This window comes from Oryctolagus cuniculus, chromosome 12, assembly GCF_964237555.1.
Source record: "Oryctolagus cuniculus chromosome 12, mOryCun1.1, whole genome shotgun sequence".
Taxonomy (NCBI): Eukaryota; Metazoa; Chordata; class Mammalia; order Lagomorpha; family Leporidae; genus Oryctolagus; species Oryctolagus cuniculus.
Window position 1 is genome coordinate 9,960,889 of NC_091443.1, and position 20,505 is coordinate 9,981,393.

Below are 20,505 nucleotides of genomic sequence, written 5' to 3' on the forward strand. Positions count from 1 at the left end.
CAGAGGGGCAAGCGGGATCTGCTGTAACGGAACTTTGATGTTATTGTCAGGAGTGCAGGCTGCAGACAGGGTGGTGCCTGGCACCCTAAAGGCACCCTTGGAGGGTGAAAGGCTGGAGTATAGGTTAAGAGAGAGCACGTGGAAGCAGTGGCTGGGCAGGTAGAGATTGGAATCGACACTAGGACAGTTTATTGTTTCGTTAGGATAGAGGTGATCCCCTAAAAACCCTGCCGGTCCACACCTAGCCCCAGCCTGGTGAGTGAGGCAGGTGCAGCAGGTCCCCGGGACCAGAGCTCTGTGATCAGTGGCAGGAGTAGCGCATATGTATGCTTTACCAGTAGGTGGCAGCAGAGTGCCATGGCAAAATGTTCTTGCTTTTTTTTTTTTTTTTTTTTAAGCTTTGTGGGGAATAGTTACAGTTTGATTTTCTTTCCTTTAAGACCAAGGGCGACAGGACAGCCTCATTTTCTCTAAATAGATAAAAGTAGAACTACCTCTGTGTCCTTTCTCTATACTAAATGATTTTGGAAACCTACACAAATGTAACTTGCTTTTGTATGTTTTATTAACAGCTCCTTCTTACCTGAAATGTGCACTGTTTTGGTATTATTCCTGTTTTACAGTTTCTCTGCCCCATCGATTCCCGGGAGAGCATCCGGCTGTTCTCTGTTGCAGAACTAAGTGATATTTTATCAAATAATACATGAATGTTTACACCCATAACTTTGGAGTCATTTAACATGTGAAAAACATTATTTTCTCTCTTCTGTAAACAGACCAGCAATTAAGGGCAGTGTATAAGAAGAAAGCGTTCTGATCTTAGTTAGGTCTGAACAGTTTGTCTTAGCCATTGAATCATGGCTTTGAAGGAAAAGACACAAAACTCTCTTGTTCTGCCATTGCCCAGAGAAGTCAGTGGGACGGAAGCCGCAGAGCACTGGCCTGTGGCTCGGTGGAGGAGCTGAGGCAGGTGACGGAGGAACGCGCTGCAAGGGTCAGATAACAGCTTCTCCCCAGTAGCAGTTGAGTGCCGGTTTTTGGAAACTTTTAGAAAAATGTGTACGGTGCTGGGGTTTCTCCGAGTTTGTCACATACTGTCCTTCTCAATTCTGATGAACGATAAAGTTCATGAAAAACCAAGAGTCCAGACTAGGCTTTTCTGTGGTGAGAACACGCGTTATCCAGGTCATTTCACTACAACCTTACATGCCTTGGGCTTTCCACAGACCACGGAAAGCCGCTGACAATTAGTATTTTTACCTAACGTGCCCTGAGACAGTCGGCCTGCCAGACGCAGTACGTCGTCATTTGGAGCAGCGGGTGTTGCGACACACACTTCTCTTTTAAGACCAAGAAGAAGCACAGGAGAAAATAAAACCAAAACCGAACAGGAGAGACATACGAAACAACACAGACACAGGGTAGGGGGTGGAGGGTGGCTGTGCCCCAGGCTGTGGTTCAGCGAGCCAAGAAGGGGGAAGTGGTGGTGGGGAGCTGGACTCTGTTCTTCGTCTGCCTGTTGAAATACTTGCTAAGTCTCCCTCCGTTGGCCCAGGCTGGGTCACTTTTCTGCTCAGGTTTATTTTCTGGGAAAATTAGCGCTTGGTAAAGCCGGGGGTGGGGGGAGAATCGTACTTGCTGCCTCCTGGTGGTGTTGGGTCTCCGCATGTGTGTGAGCCGGGGCACCAGCGTGCTGCGCCCTGGAGGGTGTGCTCTCGGCCGAGGTCCGCTAACGTCTCGCTTTGGTTTCAACTCCAGCCGACCCCACAGTGAAGGACTTAATCGGAGGCTTCACCGCTCTTCATTATGCAGCCATGCATGGCCGGGCCCGGATTGCACGCCTGATGTTGGAGTCTGAATACAGGAGCGACATCATTAATGCCAAAAGCAACGACGGCTGGACTCCCCTCCACGTGGCTGCCCACTACGGGAGGGACTCGTTTGTCCGGCTCCTACTGGAGTTCAAGGCCGAGGTCGACCCGCTCAGCGATAAAGGCACGACGCCGCTCCAGCTCGCCATTATCCGCGAGCGGTCCAGCTGCGTGAAGATCCTGCTGGACCACAATGCCAACATCGACATCCAGAACGGCTTCCTGCTGCGCTACGCCGTGATCAAGAGCAATCACTCCTACTGCCGCATGTTCCTCCAGAGAGGGGCAGACACAAACTTGGGGCGCTTAGAGGACGGCCAGACCCCTCTGCACTTGTCCGCCCTCAGGGACGATGTGCTGTGTGCACGGATGTTGTATAATTACGGAGCGGACACGAACACAAGGAACTACGAGGGGCAGACCCCACTGGCTGTCTCAGTAAGCATCTCTGGAAGTAGCCGGCCGTGTCTGGATTTCTTACAAGAAGTCACAAGTACGTAATGTTGTTCTTATTACTATTATTGCGTTGTTTGAGTTTGAGTCTTCTCAGGGCCTTCACGTAACTGCTGACGTAAAATGACCAGACGTTAATCACGCAGCGTCCCTGCCTGGCGAGTAACGCCTCATGCAGCCACAGCTTGCCTTCTACGGTCCTGTCTCACAGTGGAGTCAGTGGGGCTGGACGGAGAGGGTGGAGACGGAGAGGAGGGCAGAGTGGGTGCCAGCCTGGGAGAGGTGGGGGCAGTTTGGGACTTGAGATTCCAGGACGCTGTGCTTTCACGGTGAGTGCTTGGCTTTTTTGCTTCCTGTGCACCCACGTGACGTGGAACACAGCCGTGTTACTTGCGTGGGTGCCCGCATAGCATAGGTGCAGGGGTCAGAGATTGTGGTGAGGGACTCCCGCTCTCCGAGGGACGCCGGGCTCCAGGGAGACCTGGGCCGCGCAGTTTCTGTCACATCCGAGCTCCGCCTGCGTGGCACTGTGGTTCAGAGCCTGGAAGAGGCTGGCCCGCCCCGTGCGGTAGCTTGTGTGTGCAGGGTGTTTTCTGGGGGTCTGGCTTCCGTGGGCTCAGCCACCACCTCAGCAAGCTTCCCCGTGGCCAACCGGTCGAGTGCCTGTCCCAGAGGTTAGCACCCAACACGAAGCCTAATCTGTAACCAAATTGATTTTACTCTGCTGCGTTTTTAATGAATCCCCTTTGCTGCCATCGACTTTGAGCTTTCTGCAACCTTGTAGAAGAAGAAATATTGGCGTTCTGGGTGCCAGGCGCTGGGGGGCAAGGCATTTGTTTGGCTTGCTTGTGAGTAACCCTCTCTCCCCCTGGGAGCTGAACTTTGGTGTGAAGCAAAGTAATGAAATGCAATTTGGATTTTATGCATTTGTCATGGGGGATAAGATGAAGGAAATATCATAAATATATTCAGACTCAAGCACTTAAAAAAAAAAATCACTGAGCCCTAACTCCGTTGTAGCCAAGAAAACTTCCTGGGTTGGTGGGAATGATCACTGCCCTGCCAGCCACTAGCCTCTTGCAGTTGGAACCTGTCAGGCGGCCAGTGCCATTGAGGAGCTGCCATTTTAATCGTTACCTAATTGTGACCAAGTCACACGCAAATGGCCACAGACGCTCATGACCCCTTGCAGGTCAGCACAGATCCGCCCGCCTGGGGAGAGGCCCGGGGCAGGCGATGTTGTGACGGGGGCTGCCGGCTACCTCCAGTCTTGTTGTTGTCGTCATTTTAACGTCCACCGCAGACTCCCTGGTAAAGCTGTGTGGCTGCCCTGGGGAAGGCGCGTTCTACACGCACATGGTGCCTCGGCCCCGCTGTGGCCAGTGGCGTAGGCCAGAGCTGGCCCAAGGGAATCTGCAGCCTGGCTCTGCCCGTGTCGGCTGTGACCTCGGGCCGGGGCCCTGAGTCCTCTGTGCCTCAGTGTCCATCCTCAAGTTGGGACAGCAGCTGCGTCCGTCTTACAGGCTGTCGCGAGGGGCAGGTGAGTTGGGATTTACAGTGCACACACTCGGTGCTGTGTGTCCTTCCCAGACAGTGGCGCGGAACTGCTGATGAGGGGGGTGAATCCCCGGAGCCCTACTCTCTCGAGCCCCCCTTTACCCCTGTGGACTGTGGGTAGCGGCAGCCGTGGGTGGCGGAGCTGGGACTTGATGCCAGGTATGACAAGCGTGTGGGCGGCTCCCTCTGTGTCCCCGGACCAGCAGGACTGTGCAGTTAAGGAAAGAGTCACAGGTCCTCAAAACTCGGGGCGGGGGTGGTTCCAGAGGAAACACGATGGGGCTGCCTCCCCGTTGCGAGTCGAGCAGAGCCGTGCACCCCGTAGGCTCTCAGCAGTGCTGCGTGGCCGCCGACTGCGTGGGCAGAGGGGCGGGGATGAGGACGCCGGCGGCGCTGCCATCCACTGTTTCCTTGTGCTTGCTTTGTGAGAGCGCTCTTCTCCGGCGTCTTCTTCAGGTGCCTCCGCTCGCTCACTCCCTTCCTTCTTGACTCCAAAGGCCTTGTCTCCTGCCAGAAGCAAGTTTGGTGCTGCTTCTTGCCCTCGCATTCCGCGGCTGCAGTAGGCGTTCTCTTCCCCGTGCGGGATGCGTGCTGGGAGAGCAGTGTAGCTGGTGCTCCTTGGAGCCGTCTCCCGAGTGCTCTCGCAGACTCCAGCCTGAAAGGGAGTGCGCCAGTTCAGGGAGCACCAGGGCCCCGGGCCAGCCCCTCGCGCCAGGCACCGAGCGCTTGGCTTCTGACCTGAGGACCCAGGTCCTCTGCTAAGGACAGCGCCGGCACCCCTCGGTGGTCTTTCTGTCCACTGGGCCGCTTTGGCCCGAGCAGATTATTTAAATTAGGAAAGACCCGAAATATCATATCCCTGGGATTTAAAAACTATCCCAATTATGTGGAAAAATGACCGTTAAAAACTCTGCTAGCCCCTACATAAAATCCAGGCGGATCAAGCGGCTTAGTCATAACGTTGTGTCTTTGGTGCCTGGTTGGTAACCAGTGGAGGGAGAAGCCGGCAGGGGCTGCCGTGGCTGGTGCCCCGGGGACAAACTGAGCTGTCCAGCGGTCAGACCGGGGCAGCCTGTGCCTTCTAAGAACGGCCAGAGCTCCGCGTGGGTGTCTCCAGAAAGCCGGTCAAGTGGAGGGGCTGCCTCTTGGTGCCCGGAGCTGGGAGAGCCAGGGCCCCGCCTGTGTGCGGCAGTGCGGCAGTGGGGATCATGCTGCAGAAGGAGAGGTGTCACCCGCTCGCTTGGCCGTGCTCGGGAGAAGCTAGTCTTAGTGTTTTCACTTGAAAGCCACAGAGAAAAAATATGGAACCAATGAAATACAGGGTCAGCAGGCAGAGCAGCGTGGCCAGAGCCGAGAGCAGACAGCGGCAGGCGTGGTGGTGGGCCAGGCGGGGGCCTGGCGGCCGGGGCTCCGCAGTCCGGGGCCGGGGCTGAGGGCGAGCAGGCAGTCCGTGTGAGGAGGCCCGGCTTGCCCGTTGTCGGGGTTGTGCCGGCGCACGCAGCTGCTGGAAGTTGAACAGCGTGTGTGTGATGTTTGCACAAACACCGTCTCGGGGCGGGTCCTGGGCTGTGACTCCTGGGGCTCGATGAGGGTTCCTGGCTGGAGGTGGGGAGCACAGCGTGGTGGGAGCGGGCGGAGGTGGGGAGCACAGCTGGTGGGAACGGGCGGCCGTGCAGCAGTTGAGTGGTTACACACAAGGAGGGGCAAGCGTAAGACCGCGTGGTTGAAGACGCACAGTTTCATAGCAGCTGTGTCAGACTGTTTTGTGAATGAAACGTAACCTGAGGATAGCGTTGAATAATAGAAGCCTGGACCCCGGAGGCTCCGCTGTGATTCAGTGCCCGTTTATCAGCTCCCTGCCCGCAGTCTTCCCTCTCGGGTCGGCGTGTGGACCAGCGTCGCTGTATGGAATGTCCTAGGAAGGCATGCCGGGAGATGCAGGACCTCAGACAGGCACCAGCGCGGACTGTAGCCTTGCACAGGGAAACAGGCGATCGTGGTGAGCTGCAGGCCTGCAGTGTGGTTCAGAGAAGAGCCATACAGCGCTTGGGGGGCGCACCCGCCTCGGGGTGCCCAGGCCCCAGGTCCTGACACGATCCAGTGCAAGCCTGTTTGTTCTTCCCCGGCCGCTTCTGCAGGCGAGAGGGAAGGTTGCCGGGAAAAGAGCTGGCGCGGACGGTTCCTTGTGTAAAAGGTGCGCGATTGGAGGAAAGTTTTCCCTAACACAGTCCAGGCAGGGTTAGGAGAGCAGGGAAGGAGGTGCTCCGTATCGGACCGGCTGCATTACTTCCCGAAGAGGTGCGGCACGCACTACCTGCCTGGGGAATCCCGGCATCGCAAGGCTTTACCCTTTTGGTAAAAGAGGGAAAAGTTCAGCGGGCAGGGGGCAGCGGAACACTCGCACAGACACAGGCCCAGGGCTTCGGAGAGCTCTGCTCCAGGGTGTTGACGTTTCAGTGCAGTGTTAGACGGGATCTTACCGTTATACCCCGTGTTCTCCCTGCCCTTAAATCCCCTGGCTGGTAACTCCGTCCCGTCTGTGTCACACCCAAGTCTGGTTTGACATTGTACCTCTTCAAACTGAGTTTCTTGTCTTGCCTTTTAGCCTTCCTTGTAATTTTGTTTAGAAGCTAGCTATTTAACGGAAGCCTTTGCACTCATCCAGCTAGGCGCTGGGCCGTGTGGAATGCCGGCTGTGGCTGTAGGTGCCAGACAGTTCGGATCCCTTGGGGCTCCCTAGGTGCACCTCTGGGAGCGCACGTGTGCGGCCGCTCGCCCAGCTCTGCTCTGCTGGTCTGCGCCGCGGCCCTGCTGGTGCAGCTGTAACGTGTACAGGAAGGCAGGTCTCACTCTTAGCGGGCCTGTGTCCCCGGCTGTGGCCTTCACCCGTGGTCCTTGTCTGATTTCTTCCAACCCTGGGAGGTGACACAGGCAGGCAGGCATTCAGAGGCAGGCAGCCCACACCGGGTATGACCAGGCGTTCCTGTCCTTGGGAGAGCAGCCCGCACCGGGCATGGCTGGGCGTGCCTGTCCTTGGGAGAGCAGCCCGCACCGGGTACGACCAGGCGTTCCAGTCCTTGGGAGAGCAGCCCGCACCGGGTACGACCGGGCGTTCCGGTCCTCGGGAGAGCAGCCCGCACCGGGCACGACCGGGCGTTCCGGTCCTCGGGAGAGCAGCCCGCACCGGGCACGACCGGGCGTTCCGGTCCTCGGGAGAGCAGCCCGCACCGGGCACGACCGGGCGTTCCGGTCCTCGGGAGAGCAGCCCGCACCGGGCACGACCGGGCGTTCCGGTCCTCGGGAGAGCAGCCCGCACCGGGCACGACCGGGCGTTCCGGTCCTCGGGAGAGCAGCCCGCACCGGGCACGACCGGGCGTTCCGGTCCTCGGGAGAGCAGCCCGCACCGGGCACGACCGGGCGTTCCGGTCCTCGGGAGAGCAGCCCGCACCGGGCACGACCGGGCGTTCCGGTCCTCGGGAGAGCAGCCCGCACCGGGCACGACCGGGCGTTCCGGTCCTCGGGAGAGCAGCCCGCACCGGGCACGACCGGGCGTTCCGGTCCTCGGGAGAGCAGCCCGCACCGGGCACGACCAGGCGTTCCGGTCCTCGGGAGAGCAGCCCGCACCGGGCACTACCGGGTGTTCCGGTCCTTGGGAGAGCCCTCTTTGTTACTGAGTCTTCTGGGAGGCTGCCCTGCCGCCTCTTGCTGTGCGAGGTCTTCGTGGGTTCTAGGAGGGCTGGATAAAACCAGCAAGCCTGTGTGTGCTCCCTAATGCTAGGGCTCCCACGCTCAGACTAGGCCGTACAGGCTGCTGTCAGCTCGGGAAAGTCTCCATTCGCGTGCTTGTCCCGGTTCCCAGGTGAGCAGGTGCCAGCCAGCGGGGCTCTCGGAACGGGTTGCGTGGCAGGGGTTTGCCGCAGCCTCTGTTTCCTGATGGGTCCACAGCACTGACTGTGAGTTTGTTGGCGTGTTTCAGGGGACAGTCTCTAAGCTCTTAGACGGGATGGGCCCAAAACTGGAAGCTGTTGTGACATGTGTCACCTTTACTCATGGTGGCCAAGCACATCCTGTCTGTAGTCCTCTGAGCCAAGGACTGTGTTGGCCACTGGGATCAGAGCCCCCACGTCACCAGTCCATCATCACCGAGACCTGTCAGCTGTGCCTGGGTCAGAGCAGGCAGCCGGGGCCAGGGAGACGCCTGTGGGCTACTGGCCCAGGGTCCGAGTTGTTGACTCCCAGCCCCTCGTCCTGAGGATCTCCGTGCCCCCCTCTGAAAAATGGGAGAATTCTGAGGCCCCTCCCTTCTGAAAACTCTTGCCTGCGTCACTGCGCCTTTTGTGATGTTGTAAAGTGTTGAGTCGTGATGTAGAGCAGCGTTTTTCACAGCGTGGACTCCCGGGGGTCCTCTCAAGAGACCGGCGCTCATTTGCCAGGGGTCCTAGGGCCTGCCTGCCCCTGCTCCGTGCAGACCCTGCGCTCACACTCACGGTGATGGGCTGGGGGTCTATGCCAGGGGTCCTAAGGCTCGCCTGCCCCTGCTCCGTGCAGACCCTGCACTCACACTCACGGTGATGGGCTGGGGGTCTATGCCAGGGGTCCTAGGGCCCGCCTGCCCCTGCTCCGTGCAGACCCTGCACTCACACTCACGGTGATGGGCTGGGGGTCTATGCCAGGGGTCCTAGGGCCCGCCTGCCCCTGCTCCGTGCAGACCCTGCGCTCACACTCACGGTGATGGGCTGGGGGTCTATGCCAGGGGTCCTAAGGCTCGCCTGCCCCTGCTCCGTGCAGACCCTGCGCTCACACTCACGGTGATGGGCTGGGGGTCTATGCCAGGGGTCCTAAGGCTCGCCTGCCCCTGCTCCGTGCAGACCCTGCGCTCACACTCACGGTGATGGGCTGGGGGTCTGTGCCAGGGGTCCTAGGGCCCGCCTGCCCCAGCTCTGTGCAGACCCTGCGCTCACACTCACGGTGACGGGCTGGGGGTCTGTGCCAGGGGTCCTAGGGCCTGCCTGCCCCTGCTCCGTGCAGACCTGCGCTCACACTCAGGGCTACGTGCTGGCGTCCTAGAGGAGTCCTAGAGGTGGTCCCTGTGTTTCTCACTCCCCGTGAGAAATACTCCAGGTCCGTTCAGGAACGCCTCTGGGGAGACGCTGAAGCTCGCTGTGTTAGTGGTGTCCCTTTGAGTGCTTTTCTGTGGGGTGGAAGTGCAAGAAATTCTGGCCGCGTGCGCGCCCGCGTGTGGTGCTGAGAAGCACCCGGGACTCGCTGCGCCAAGCCGGCGCCTCTGCTCTTGGTGCCCCGTTTGTACTTTCGAGACGGACTGGCAGTCAGACTGAGTGTCCTGTGAAGACACTGCCCCCGAGATCAGCGGGGACAGTAAACAGTGATTTTTTTCTTTTGACATCATGAAGCACGCCAACACTTGGAAGGTTTACGTAACCATTAAACGGCATTTTCCAAGAGACTGCCGCCCAGCGTTACAAAATCACACGTGCGTGGAAGATCCTCTCAAAGTACAAGACAGACCGAGGATTTCCGTCTAAAAGTCCAAGGTCCATCCACTCGGTTTCAGGTTCCGTAGTGCGGCTAACCAGTGGGCTAGCGGAGGGAGCCACGCTTATCTGAGAAAGCTGATCGCACAGCCCTTCCTGCCACCGCTCTGGGTCCGAGCGAGGCTGCCTGCACGGGTGCCCCCACCGGGACGGCGCTGAGCCCTCTTCCACTGCACCCCTTCTCTTCTGCAAAGCACCTTGATTCTTTTCTTTTTTCTGTAAAATTTTATTTCAACAGATGCTGCATGCATTACTGCTATTTCTTAGTGAAACTTTTTTGATGTCTCAATTTTAATTTCTGCATACGGCAAATTCAGACAGAGCATCTTTGAGATCTGCAGTTTGAAAGGTGCGCAGGAGTCCTAACACTCAAACACGGAGACCTCATGCTGCCCAGGTTTCAGCATTCAGGCTTTCAACGCGTGACCTGTAACTTGGTTTTTAGAATTGGACGCATCTCACATATTTCTGCTTAAAGTTAAAATTTGTGGGCAACAGGCAGTGTTTTAAGGGTCTGCTCGTCCCTGTGCTAGCACATTACTAGAGATGAGCGATTCTTGAAGTGTGTGAAATTGCGGCTCCACCAGATAGACTCGCAAGGGAATTCCGTTTGGAAAACGGGCGCGAGGGTCCACGCTCACGGGAGCATCCCAATGCCGAGAGCTGACGTCAGCTGCTTCGCTCTCACGGCTTAGCTTCACAGAGTGTCTTATTGCTGCGACAAGCTCTGGCCTAGGTTATTCGGAGGGCAGAGGGCACGCTGGCTGTTTGTGTTTGTAGTCGGAGCCGAGGCCGTGAGCTGTGTCTCTGGACAACCCTGTCGGACACAGGCTGGGAGCAGCCGCCCATGCGCCTCCGCGGTGTGCGTAAGGCAGGACTGGGCTACATTTTGATGAGGAAGAGATGAGGCGGAGGGGAGCTGAGCTGTGTGAGCCGTTTTGCAGGCGCCTTAGCCCGGCCAAAGGACTTACCCACGCCGGCTGCTTTCTGAGAGTCGCAGCGACCTGAGGTACGCTTCCGTCTCGTGTCAGCAGTCGGCGGCGCTGTGTGGTGGCTGCAGACACGAAGGATTTCAGTTTAAAACAAGGCGTCGTAGAAACGATGGCTCTTCTTTTTCCACTTTAAAAAGGGAAATGCAGGCTGTGGCCCTCTGAGCTCAGTCTGACCCAGCGGTGGGTGGGTGGGCAGATGATGCCCTCGGGACTTCCCTGCGAAGGGTCCCGTCGCCCGCCGCCCCTTTCCAGGGCTGTTTTATCTAACCAGCGTCCTGTGCAGAGTGAAGTCTGATCACCCCACACTTCAGGGTTCTCCGGCACGCAAGATACACTCTGTACTTTGCTCGTGGTGTTTGTATAACTTTGTATTGTTAATGTAGGCATCTAGAGGTTTCTTGTGGTTGTGTTTGACTTAGTGCAAATGGAAAAATATAGGTTCACGTTCTGGGGGAGAGGAAAAAGGAACCAGTAGACAAACGTCACAAGGCTGATGGTGTCTGCATCTGGGTTCTAGATCAGAGACAGCTGTGAATTGTCTTTAAGGGAAGCTAGAGATCACGTTTTTTCCCTGTCAGGCAGGATGTGTTTAGTACATTTCATACCAAGCCTGTGAGGGCAAGAGCAAAGATGCAAAATGCGTTCACGGTGGGATTTTCACGTGGCAGGCTGAGCTGAAGCAAAGAGGTCTTGGAAGACGATTCCAGATGTTGGCCTGTGAGGGAGGGGCTCTTGCCGGGAGAAGGGACGGGGGACAGGGGGCCGCTTCTTCGTGACCTCCCTCCGCCTCTAGTCTATCCCGCAGCCACCACCAGAGAAACAGCTCAGTCTTGCTTTCGTTTTGCCCACTTTGGTCATTTTTTAAAATGTGACCTTTATGAATCCAGGATATGTCTGTCCCGTCATAGATGTAGTAATGACTGTGTCAAAAGGGAGTGCTTTAGGGTATTTAATTTTCCAAATTATGCTGCCAGCCCCGGTTTTGTAATTTATACTAGACCAGACCTTCAAAAGCTGATTTCCTGCCCTGCGCCAGCCCAATTATTACTAATGATGGGCTTCTTTACAAAGTGGCAAGACTCGTAACCCTTTGAACTGTTATGTAACCCATGGTCGTTCAGTGGCATGAACGCGGCGCAGGTTTGCTGCCACCCCACGTGTTTATAATTCCTGCAGCTCCGCTCACTGGGGAGGCTTCCCCCAGGTTCCCCTTGCTGTGATCCCATCGCCGGGCCGGCGCGCGGCTGTTACGTAACAGGCGAGGAAGTGGGTTCCCAGGCACCTAACCACGTTGGTGTTTGTCTCATTCCCTTTATCCTCTCTCTCCGCCTTCTGTGCCCCGGCTCCCGGCTCCCGCTCCTCCCTGCCCTTTCAGCGTTGGGGAAGTGGCTCGTGGAGCCCGTGGTAGGTGCTGAGTAAATCACTTTAGTGGTCTGTCGACAGAAATGCGCGCTTCTCTGTTAGTCACCAGCTCCCGTTGCTGAAACGGTATTCCTGAAAACAACTGTCGCAAGGAGTGACCCTTGCCACTGTTCATTGTTTAACCCGCTGTCCATTCAGCCGTGTTGGGAGATGGCAGGATGGGTTCTGTGTGTATCCCGTGTTGCTGGAGAGGCAGTGATGTGCTGGCCCCCACTCTGCCCGGGCGTCTCTGTGTACATGCACGGGCGCTCACAGCTCTGCCCGCCGCACGCCATGCCTGCTCTAATGTCTTGCCGTGACCGCCCTCGGCCCACTCGGCCCACGACTCTTTGAGTGGCTCCTTCCCGGTTAGGCCGACCGCGGCTTTCCTGCTGTCCTTGCACCAGGGAACCAAGAAGCCAGCTTTCCAAGGAGGGGCCCTCTGCTTAGCAGTTCAAAAAAAAAAAAAAAATAAATCAGTGTTTTCGCATTTTATCTGCCAGGTACTCACTGTGTGCTTGGCACTGGCCTAAGCACTTTGCCAAAATTAGCCTTTGAGGTGGCTTCTGTTATGAGGAAACTGAGGCAGGAGGCCACGGCGCTGACCCGAGATCAAGCAGATGCTTAGCGGCCGGGCCAGGAGCCAAACCAGGCAGTCTGGCTCCAGAGCTGTTGCTCTTTTTTTTTTTTTTTTTTTTTTTTTTGGACAGGCAGAGTGGACAGTGAGAGAGAGAGAGACATAGAGACATAGAGAAAGGTCTTCCTTTACCGTTGGTTCATCCTCCAATGGCCGCCGTGGCCAGCACACCGCACTGATCCAAAGCCAGGAGCCAGGTGCTTCTCCTGGTCTCCCATGTGGGTGTAGGGCCCAAGCACTTGGGCCATCCTCCACTGCCCTCCCTGGCCACAGCAGAGAGCTGGCCTGGAAGAGGAGTGACCGGGACAGAATCCGGCGCCGCAGGCCGAGGATTAGCCTAGTGAGCCGCGGCGCCGGCCCAGAGCTGTTGCTTTAACCGCCAGGATCAGCTTGTGTCATTGAAAGGAGTTCCGCAGACAGCAGTGACACAGGGCCCAGAGATACTTAAAGGGCCACCCACATTCCCCCAGAGTGCCTAGGGACCCCAGGGACACCCTGGTTTAAGGGGGAGAAAAAATCAATCAGAAATTGAGTCCAGTGTTCTGGTACCTGAGGGGTCTTCAGAAAGTTCGTGAAAAACGTGTAATTTCCTTCCATTTGCCTGTCTGTGAAACATTGAAGCCCCTGCCGTGCGGGCCTGGGGCGTGCGGGTGCCGGTGCTTCTGTGGCTGCCGCCCGCAGTGGCAGTTGTTGGCGCGGCCCTGCTCTTGCCTGCGGACGTCTTCCACAGCACAGCAGGTGCCAGGCTTCCCACCCCTGCGCACAAGGCCCCTCTCCTCCGGCTTCTAACAGCAGTTAGCCTTTCAGTCCCGACCAGCGTCCTGCCCCCCTCCCCGTGGTGGTGGCAAAGCCCTGTGTCGTAGGCTGGGCTGGCCGCCTGTTCTGCCTGTGGCAACACCCCACTCGCAGGCCCCAGGCTCTCGCCCGGTCATCCAGTGCTGCGGAACTTCGTGGTCTAAGACAGTAGTCAATTGTTTCACGTCTCGGCTGCATCAAGTGTTTCCTGGAGCAGCTTGACCTTCCCCAGATGGCCCACTCTGCCGGCCCGTGGGTCAGCGCAGGCAGTCGGCTGGAGCTCGGGACTGTCAGCCGGCGACCTCGGTTGCTTTTCATACCTGCTGAGGCTTCTCTGTGGCAAGGCGGCTGCGTTCTGAGAGCGAATGCCTGGGAGCCACGCGGAAGCCGTGTCACCTTCTGTGACTCAGCCTGGGAAGTCACGTAACTTGGGCACACGTCCACCCGGCTCTGAGCAGAGGGGCATAGATCCCCACCCCCCAGCGAAGGGAGGGCCCCATCACATCGCAAAATCATGAGGAGTCAGGACTACCGGGGTCATCGGTGGAGACCACAGTCCTGCCACGGAACCGGTCCCAGCAGGAGGGATCCCGTGACATAACCTTCTGTTTCAGTCCCTTCCTTTGCCTTACTAAGCCAATCCCAGTCATTTCGTTTTTACCACTTTGTTGGCCGAGACGTTTTCATTTAAGGACGCAGATGTCAACTTTGTACACAGCTGGGTTTTGCCCAGACGCATCGTGGTGGTTCTCTAATAAAAAATGATGCTTGGAAGGAACCTGTCGTCTGTGAGCAGCATCAGGATCCGCACTTGTAAAGAAGATGCCATCACCTCTGTAGTCTGGTTTGCATGTGCAGATCAAGTGCTGTGGGCATTCAGTGAGAAGTAGCAGCGCTAACTCGTTCTCTTCTGACGGTGCTCCGGGAACGGTGTTGGGAGATAATCCAAAACAGGTCAGGAAATGATTTGCTGTAGACACAGGCGTGTTTTGCAGCGAGTTGACTATTTTATGCTTTTGGGACAAGCATATTAAGCGTATTTTATGCTTTTGGGACAAGCGATCTGTTGAGTGCCGTGTCAGGCTGTGGGTTCACACTGGCACATAAAGGCAGACGGGGTCCTGCCCTCACGTCCCGTGTCAAGAAGTGTGGAAGATGGGCATTGAGCGCACCTGTGAAGAGAGGGAGCCGCAAGAGAGTGTGCGGGGGAGGCCGGCTTAGCATCCTCCAATGAATGTGGAGGAGACACACCCATACCCAGAGACACGTGCACATGCGTGTCATCCGTGCAGGGGTCCTTGTGCACACATCTGTGGGTCCACCTCCCCTGGCAGATACACACTGCCAAGGAGGGGGCTGCCTCTCTGTGATTCTGCTAAAAGATCACGTGTTAACTTGAAAAAAGATGCATTTGCTTGAAAGGTAGAGTGTCAGGGAGGAAGGAAGAAATCAATCTCCTGTCCCATTGGTCCTCTCCCAGATCACTCCCCAAATGGCTGCAGTAGCCAGAGTGGACCAGATTGAAGGGAGGAGCCCGGAACTGCATCCTGTCTCCCACGTGGGTGTCAGGGACCCAGGTACCGGGCCATCATCCACTGCCTTCCAGGATGCGGTGGCAGGAGCCGGAAGCTGAGGCGGAGCCGCGGGGCCGCTGACGATGCTGCGGTCTGGGAAGCCTGCGTCGGAGCGGCGCCTTGAGCTGCCGAGCCGCATCCCGAGCCTGAGGCGGCTCTGCTGGAAGCAGGCGCTCAGCCAGGCCTCGCAGAGCAGAGGCCGGAGTCCAGGAGCTGTTTCTCACTTCTGAAGAGCTGGCTAATGTGGAGCCGCGACCCCTAATTCAAGTAGCAGTTCAGTAAGGCACCAGGCACCAAGTCCAGCAGAGGCCGTGGGGTCTGGCCCAGGAGGACTGGTGTCCCCAGGACCCCTTCAGGATATCTGTGACGTCACCGGTATTTCCTGGACTGTGGCATTATCTGCCTTTTGCCCATTCCTTCTCTCCTGAGTATTCGTGGAATTTTCCAGAGATCAGATAATGTGATTTTATCACAGCAGATTAAATACGCAGGCATATAAAAACTCGGCTCTCATTTGGTAGGCCACTTAAGAACTTTGCAAAAATGTGAGAGTGGCATTCTCACTGAATTTTTTCGTTTTGAATGAAAAGTATGTTTTTCTTAACTATGTATGTTAACATGTAATGGGTTTATTTTTATTATTTTTAGGTGAATTAATAAATATTTCTAAGTTTTTGTTTGACCTTGGATGTGGTAGTCATCCATAGATTTAGCTCGCATGCAAGTTGTTTTGAGTCCTTGGTAAATTTTTTTTGAAGGTTTATTTATTTATTTGAAAGGCAGAGTTACAGAGAGGCAGAGGCAGAGAGAGAGAGGTCTTCCATCCGCTGGTTCACTCCCCACCCAGGTGGCCGCAACAGCCGGAGCTGAGCTGATGGAAAGCCAGGAGCCAGGAGCTTCCTCCAGGTCTCCCACATGGGTGCAGGGGCCCAAAGACTTGGGCCATCTTTTGTTTTCCCAGGCCATAGCAGAGAGCTGGATGGGAAGTGGAGCAGCCGGGACTCAAACCAGCGCCCTTGTGGGATGCCGGCGCTGCAGGCGGTGGCTCTACCTGCTGTGCCACAGCTCCAGCCCCTCGATAAATTTTTAAAGTATGAAGGAGTTTTGAAACCAGGTAACTTGAGAACTCCTGAAATACAGCATTCTGCTTCACTTGAAGTGTGTCCTGAGTCTCGCTGAGACCGTCTGTCACGCGGCAGTGACGATTCAATGTCCTTGTAAGAGGCCTGACGGGTTAGTCCCCGCCAAGAACCCCAGCAGTGCGTGGCACACCGCAATCATCCCATCGGTGCCGGCTTTTACTGTCGTCGCCATTTAACACGGAAGCATTAACACGGAAGTCTGTGTCTCCAGACTCCAGAAACACTTGGAAAGAGTCTTTGCTAGTGTCTGTGGCCATCCGTGCCATGTCGTCACGAATTAGAATATTTGAAATTGAGCTTTGCAGTTTTTCCTTGGAGTTGAGCGGTGGCAGGGGTTTTTCTGGGCAGGTGGTCAGGGTCTGAGGCTTGAAGCCCGTTAGATTCCACATAGCTTGAGCTGCTTCTTCAGACGACCTGCTTCCTGCCCCTCGCCCTCAGCCAGGGTCCCGCAGACCCTGGTGAGCACAGTCACGGCGAGCAGGTGGGCACATGGGCACATGTCCCCGGACACTCCACGGAGCTGGCGATAGGCATGCAGGCACTTGCGTCCTAGGCCCGGGACTGAAAGGAGCCCCCGCCGTGGGGGGCATCTCTCAGTCTGCAGGCGAAGACTCGCTCCCACGGGCTCCCCCTGCACCCTGGGGCCTCCAGCAATTCCAATTTGTAACGGGAAGAAGGCTGGGCTAAGGGCTAGGAGCCCCTGGGCTGAGACATCACTGGTCATCTGACGCTGAGCGGTGTAGTGTAAGCTGTGATGCTGAGAAGTGTTGTCTGCAGAACAGAAGTGGGGACACCTGCCGTCCCCGGGTTGGGGAAAGGGTGAGACGAGACGCAGGGAGGGCGTGGTGGGCTTGCGTGCACAGGAAGCGCACGGCGAGAACTGCCCGAGGAGATCAGCCGTTCTCTCCCCAAGCCCAAAAGCTCCCCTTCAACACAGTGCCTTCGTAGCTTTGTTAACGTTTTCTTTTTTCTGTCTTTTTAGGACAGCCCAGGAGCTTGCAGGACCTGTGCCGAATCAAAATCCGACAGTGTATAGGCCTTCAAAACCTAAAGCTACTTGATGAGCTGCCGATTGCCAAGGTCATGAAAGACTACTTAAAACACAAATTCGATGATATCTGATACGGAAGAACTGAGAGAGATGAGGAGTTCTGGTCCAGACACTTAAGAGGCTTTTCGCCTTGCACAAAGTATATCCTATGCAATTTCTGATTTGCTGTGAAAGTCAGAAAGCAGGTATACACTTTTAGGTTTTCTGTTTGGTTGGTTGGTTGGTTTTCATTGTAGGGGAGGGATTTTTTTATATATATATAAACACACACACAAACACACACAGACACCCCCCCACACACACATGCTTGAAAGTCTTAATTTGGTTTCTTGGTCCAAGTTTAAGTGGTCCAATCTTTCTATACAATATTGCATTTAGAAAACCCGTTTTCCTTAAATGACACAAGCAGGTTTGGAGTGGCGCATTTACCCTTTCCCCGTTTGTCGTCCCATTGGTGAGCACGGTACTGTCAGCCAGCAGCACACTTGGGAAAGTCGGGAGGCGCGGCGTCACCCAGGGGGCTCCTGGGTCGTCCTGGAAACTGCCCCGAGAAATTGTAAAGTGATGCTGTCAGCTCATTCATTTCTAATGAGCGCAGATTGGCTATTTCACACTGTTCTTTTCCTAATTAATGTAGCTTTTGGGTGACATACAGCCAGCACCTCTGCTCTCCTGGTGTGCTCTTGTTTTTAACTTATTTTTTTTTTTAACAGCTGTAGGACACTACCCTGAGACATTGTGTCTTAAACTTCTGTCTCTGGTCAAATTGTGCTTTAACAAAGATGAACAGGAAAGAAAACCTCTATAAAGCCAGTGTATTCTGTTCTTCAAACAGTGCCTCCAGTGCAATACCTTTGCTGGTGTTTTATCCATTATTTCACTCGCCGTTCATTCCACAGCCGGCTCTGACATGCCCACAAGGACAGGAGCCACCGCTGTAATTCTCACTTCAGAGCCCCCGTGTGTCCGTTGCAGTTTCCATTTTAAACTGTCTTTTTACTTCACCTTAAGCAGAAAATTTCACATCCTGGTGTTAGAGTATTCCCTAAAACATAGCCCCCGATATTGTTCAGCCATTTGGCTTTGCCGGTTAAATAACTTAGGGTGGTTTCGTGATGGTTTTTTTTTCCCCCTTTCCAATTTAAAAAATACACATCCTCTCCAGCGGGTACGCATTTGAAAGTCTGGCTGATTCCTAGCGGGCGAATTAAACACTGCCCGTCTGTCTGAGTGCAGTGAAGCCCTTGGGGCGGGCGTGCTGCCCTCGGGGTTGGTGGGGCGTGCCTGCAGCGTGAGGGGGGCTAGGCTGAAGTATGCAGACCCCAAAAGGCCCCCTGCACTGCGTCCCATGCCTGATACCTCGTCACGTCTGATGCAGAAGAGCCTTCTCGAACGTGCCAGGGTTGTTCGCGCTTTGGGATGCTTCCAGATACTTAACACTCTCCGTCAGTCTGTTAGGAGACACCCGCGGGATGAAGGGCATGTCCTTACTGCTCCGAGTCTCTGGCCTTAAGTCCTGAGGTTGGAAACGGTTTCAGCGAGGAGCGACCTCTGGGCTGTTTCCTGCCACCCGGGGCCCATCCCTCCCCGGGCTGCAGCGTGGCGGCGGCGGCCTCGGAGGACGGGCTGTGCCCGTGCCGGGCGGCACACAGCTTTCTGAGGCACCCTGGCGGGCGGCACACACTCGCAGGTTCCTGTGTGCGGGTCTCAGGAGCTTCCCCACACCCTGGCTGGAGCCAGGGGACAGGAATGGGTCCTCTGTCCCACACCTCCCAAAGTCATCTCCGTGGAGAGGGTCCCACGTGAAAATCGTTCCTGCGGCCTTGTTCTCTGAGCCGACACCCGGGCCGGCACCCGCACCTCCGCAGCACCGAGGGCACGCACGGCGCGGCCTGAGATCGGGTGTGACTTCTCTCTCCCTAAAGCCCAGGCCAGGGAGGCGAGGAGGCAGGCCCCTCCAGTGTCCTGTACTCAGCTCTGCCCTGTGACATGGGCCAGGGGCTTCTCCCCACGTGGGTGTGCACTAACTTACTCACTTCATGTTGCCAGTGCTTCTCGCTCCCCCAGCCAGTCAGAGGTTTCCAAACTCAAGCTAGCGTCAGGGAATTCCAAGTGAAAAGATCAGATTAAGGTAAATTCTTCCTTCTGTATTGCTGCTGTAATTCAGAAAAAAAAAATTATGAGCGCTCTTCCTGGAATTGAAAATTTCTATTTAATGAAGAAGTGTATAATTCCATTATTTATTGTTTGAGGTTTGATTTATCTGGAAGCTTAAAAAGAATGTTTTATTTTTGTTGTTGTTGTTGTTAATAAAATCCCAATCGCACACGGTGTTTCCCAGTGACTGAGCGTCTTGAGGTTGGTAACTGGGGGGGTGCAGTGTTGCAGCTGCAGGCCCCCCCCACAGCGGACTGGCAGGAAAGCCGTCTGTGGTCATGGAGTGAGTGAGAACCGGCATTTTACGAAATTAATGGATTGGTTTTTCCAGAGTCTTGACTAAAACGTTCAGAATATTATCACACTTGTTACTGATTCCTCGCTGTATTCCTTGTTTGTTTTTTTTTTTTTTTGAGATTCATTATTTAAGCCTATTACTAAATCTTTATTAAAAAAATATATTTGGCAAGTAGACCAAAGAAACCAGCTCATAAAAGATAATGATCATTAATGAACTGCAAACCTCATCTTTTGAAAACAAGGGTGGTTGTTTTTCCTTTTTTTCTTTTTTTTTGTAAATATTTGTGTTTATAAATGTACAGCAGAGTAAGAGTTGTTTTTTTTTTTTTTTTTTTTTTTTTAGATTATTTAATTCCCATATTTCTAAACTATTTACTACAGAGTAACCCATGCTCATTGGTTTGGAGGACTTGACTGTTTGGTTTTTTAGTTCATTTTCAGTCCTGCTGGGAACTGTTTCTGCCAGAGAATGAGTGTTCTGGTGGCAGGGAGCGCGCACACCTGGAGTGGGAGGGAGGCTGGCGCCGCCTGTGGGACGCGCCCCAGGAGGCCCAGCGCAGTGCAGTCAGCGGTCAGCGGTGGCCCTTCCTGCTCCCTGCAGACTGATTGGGGTGAGGCCCGGTTGCCCACAAACTTAGCTTTCATGTAACTCCTAGTGTGTTCTATCACAATGTATTCTGTTCTTCCTTTGTAATGTAAGTTTTGCTTTGGGTCAATTTGAATTAAAAAAAAAAAAAACTAAACCTGGTTTAAAATGCATTGGAATCGTGTTTCATTTCTGCTCTAGCTTAGCAGACAGATATTTCCAGCAGCATTTCAGTTCCAGTTCGCTGGGAATCAGGTTCAGGATGCGACACAGCCGACAGCGCCATGACTGCTTGGGCCATATCCAGCACCTGCTGGCACACGTGCCACAGCCCTTCTAAACACAGCGGGAGACGCAGGCAGGGAAGGCATAGGGTAGTTGACCAGCTGCACCGCGACTCCGGTCTCCCACTTTCTGTGTGAGGCGAGCACAGGCTG

At 55.3% G+C, this 20,505-nt stretch overlaps 1 protein-coding gene across 2 annotated transcripts in view; it reads left to right on the plus strand.

Moving 5' to 3' along the window:
• The window catches only part of ASB7 (ankyrin repeat and SOCS box containing 7), a 40,788-nt gene extending 20,551 nt beyond the window's left edge, over positions 1-20,237 (plus strand). For both annotated transcript variants that reach the window (XM_008248763.4, XM_008248762.4), the window contains 2 exons: positions 1,759-2,364; positions 16,957-20,237. In XM_008248763.4, the coding sequence (XP_008246985.1) occupies positions 1,759-2,364; positions 16,957-17,096 (746 nt within the window). In that variant the 3' untranslated portion in view covers positions 17,097-20,237. The remainder of the gene's footprint in view (positions 1-1,758; positions 2,365-16,956) is intronic.
• The last annotated feature ends 268 nt before the right edge of the window (positions 20,238-20,505 follow it).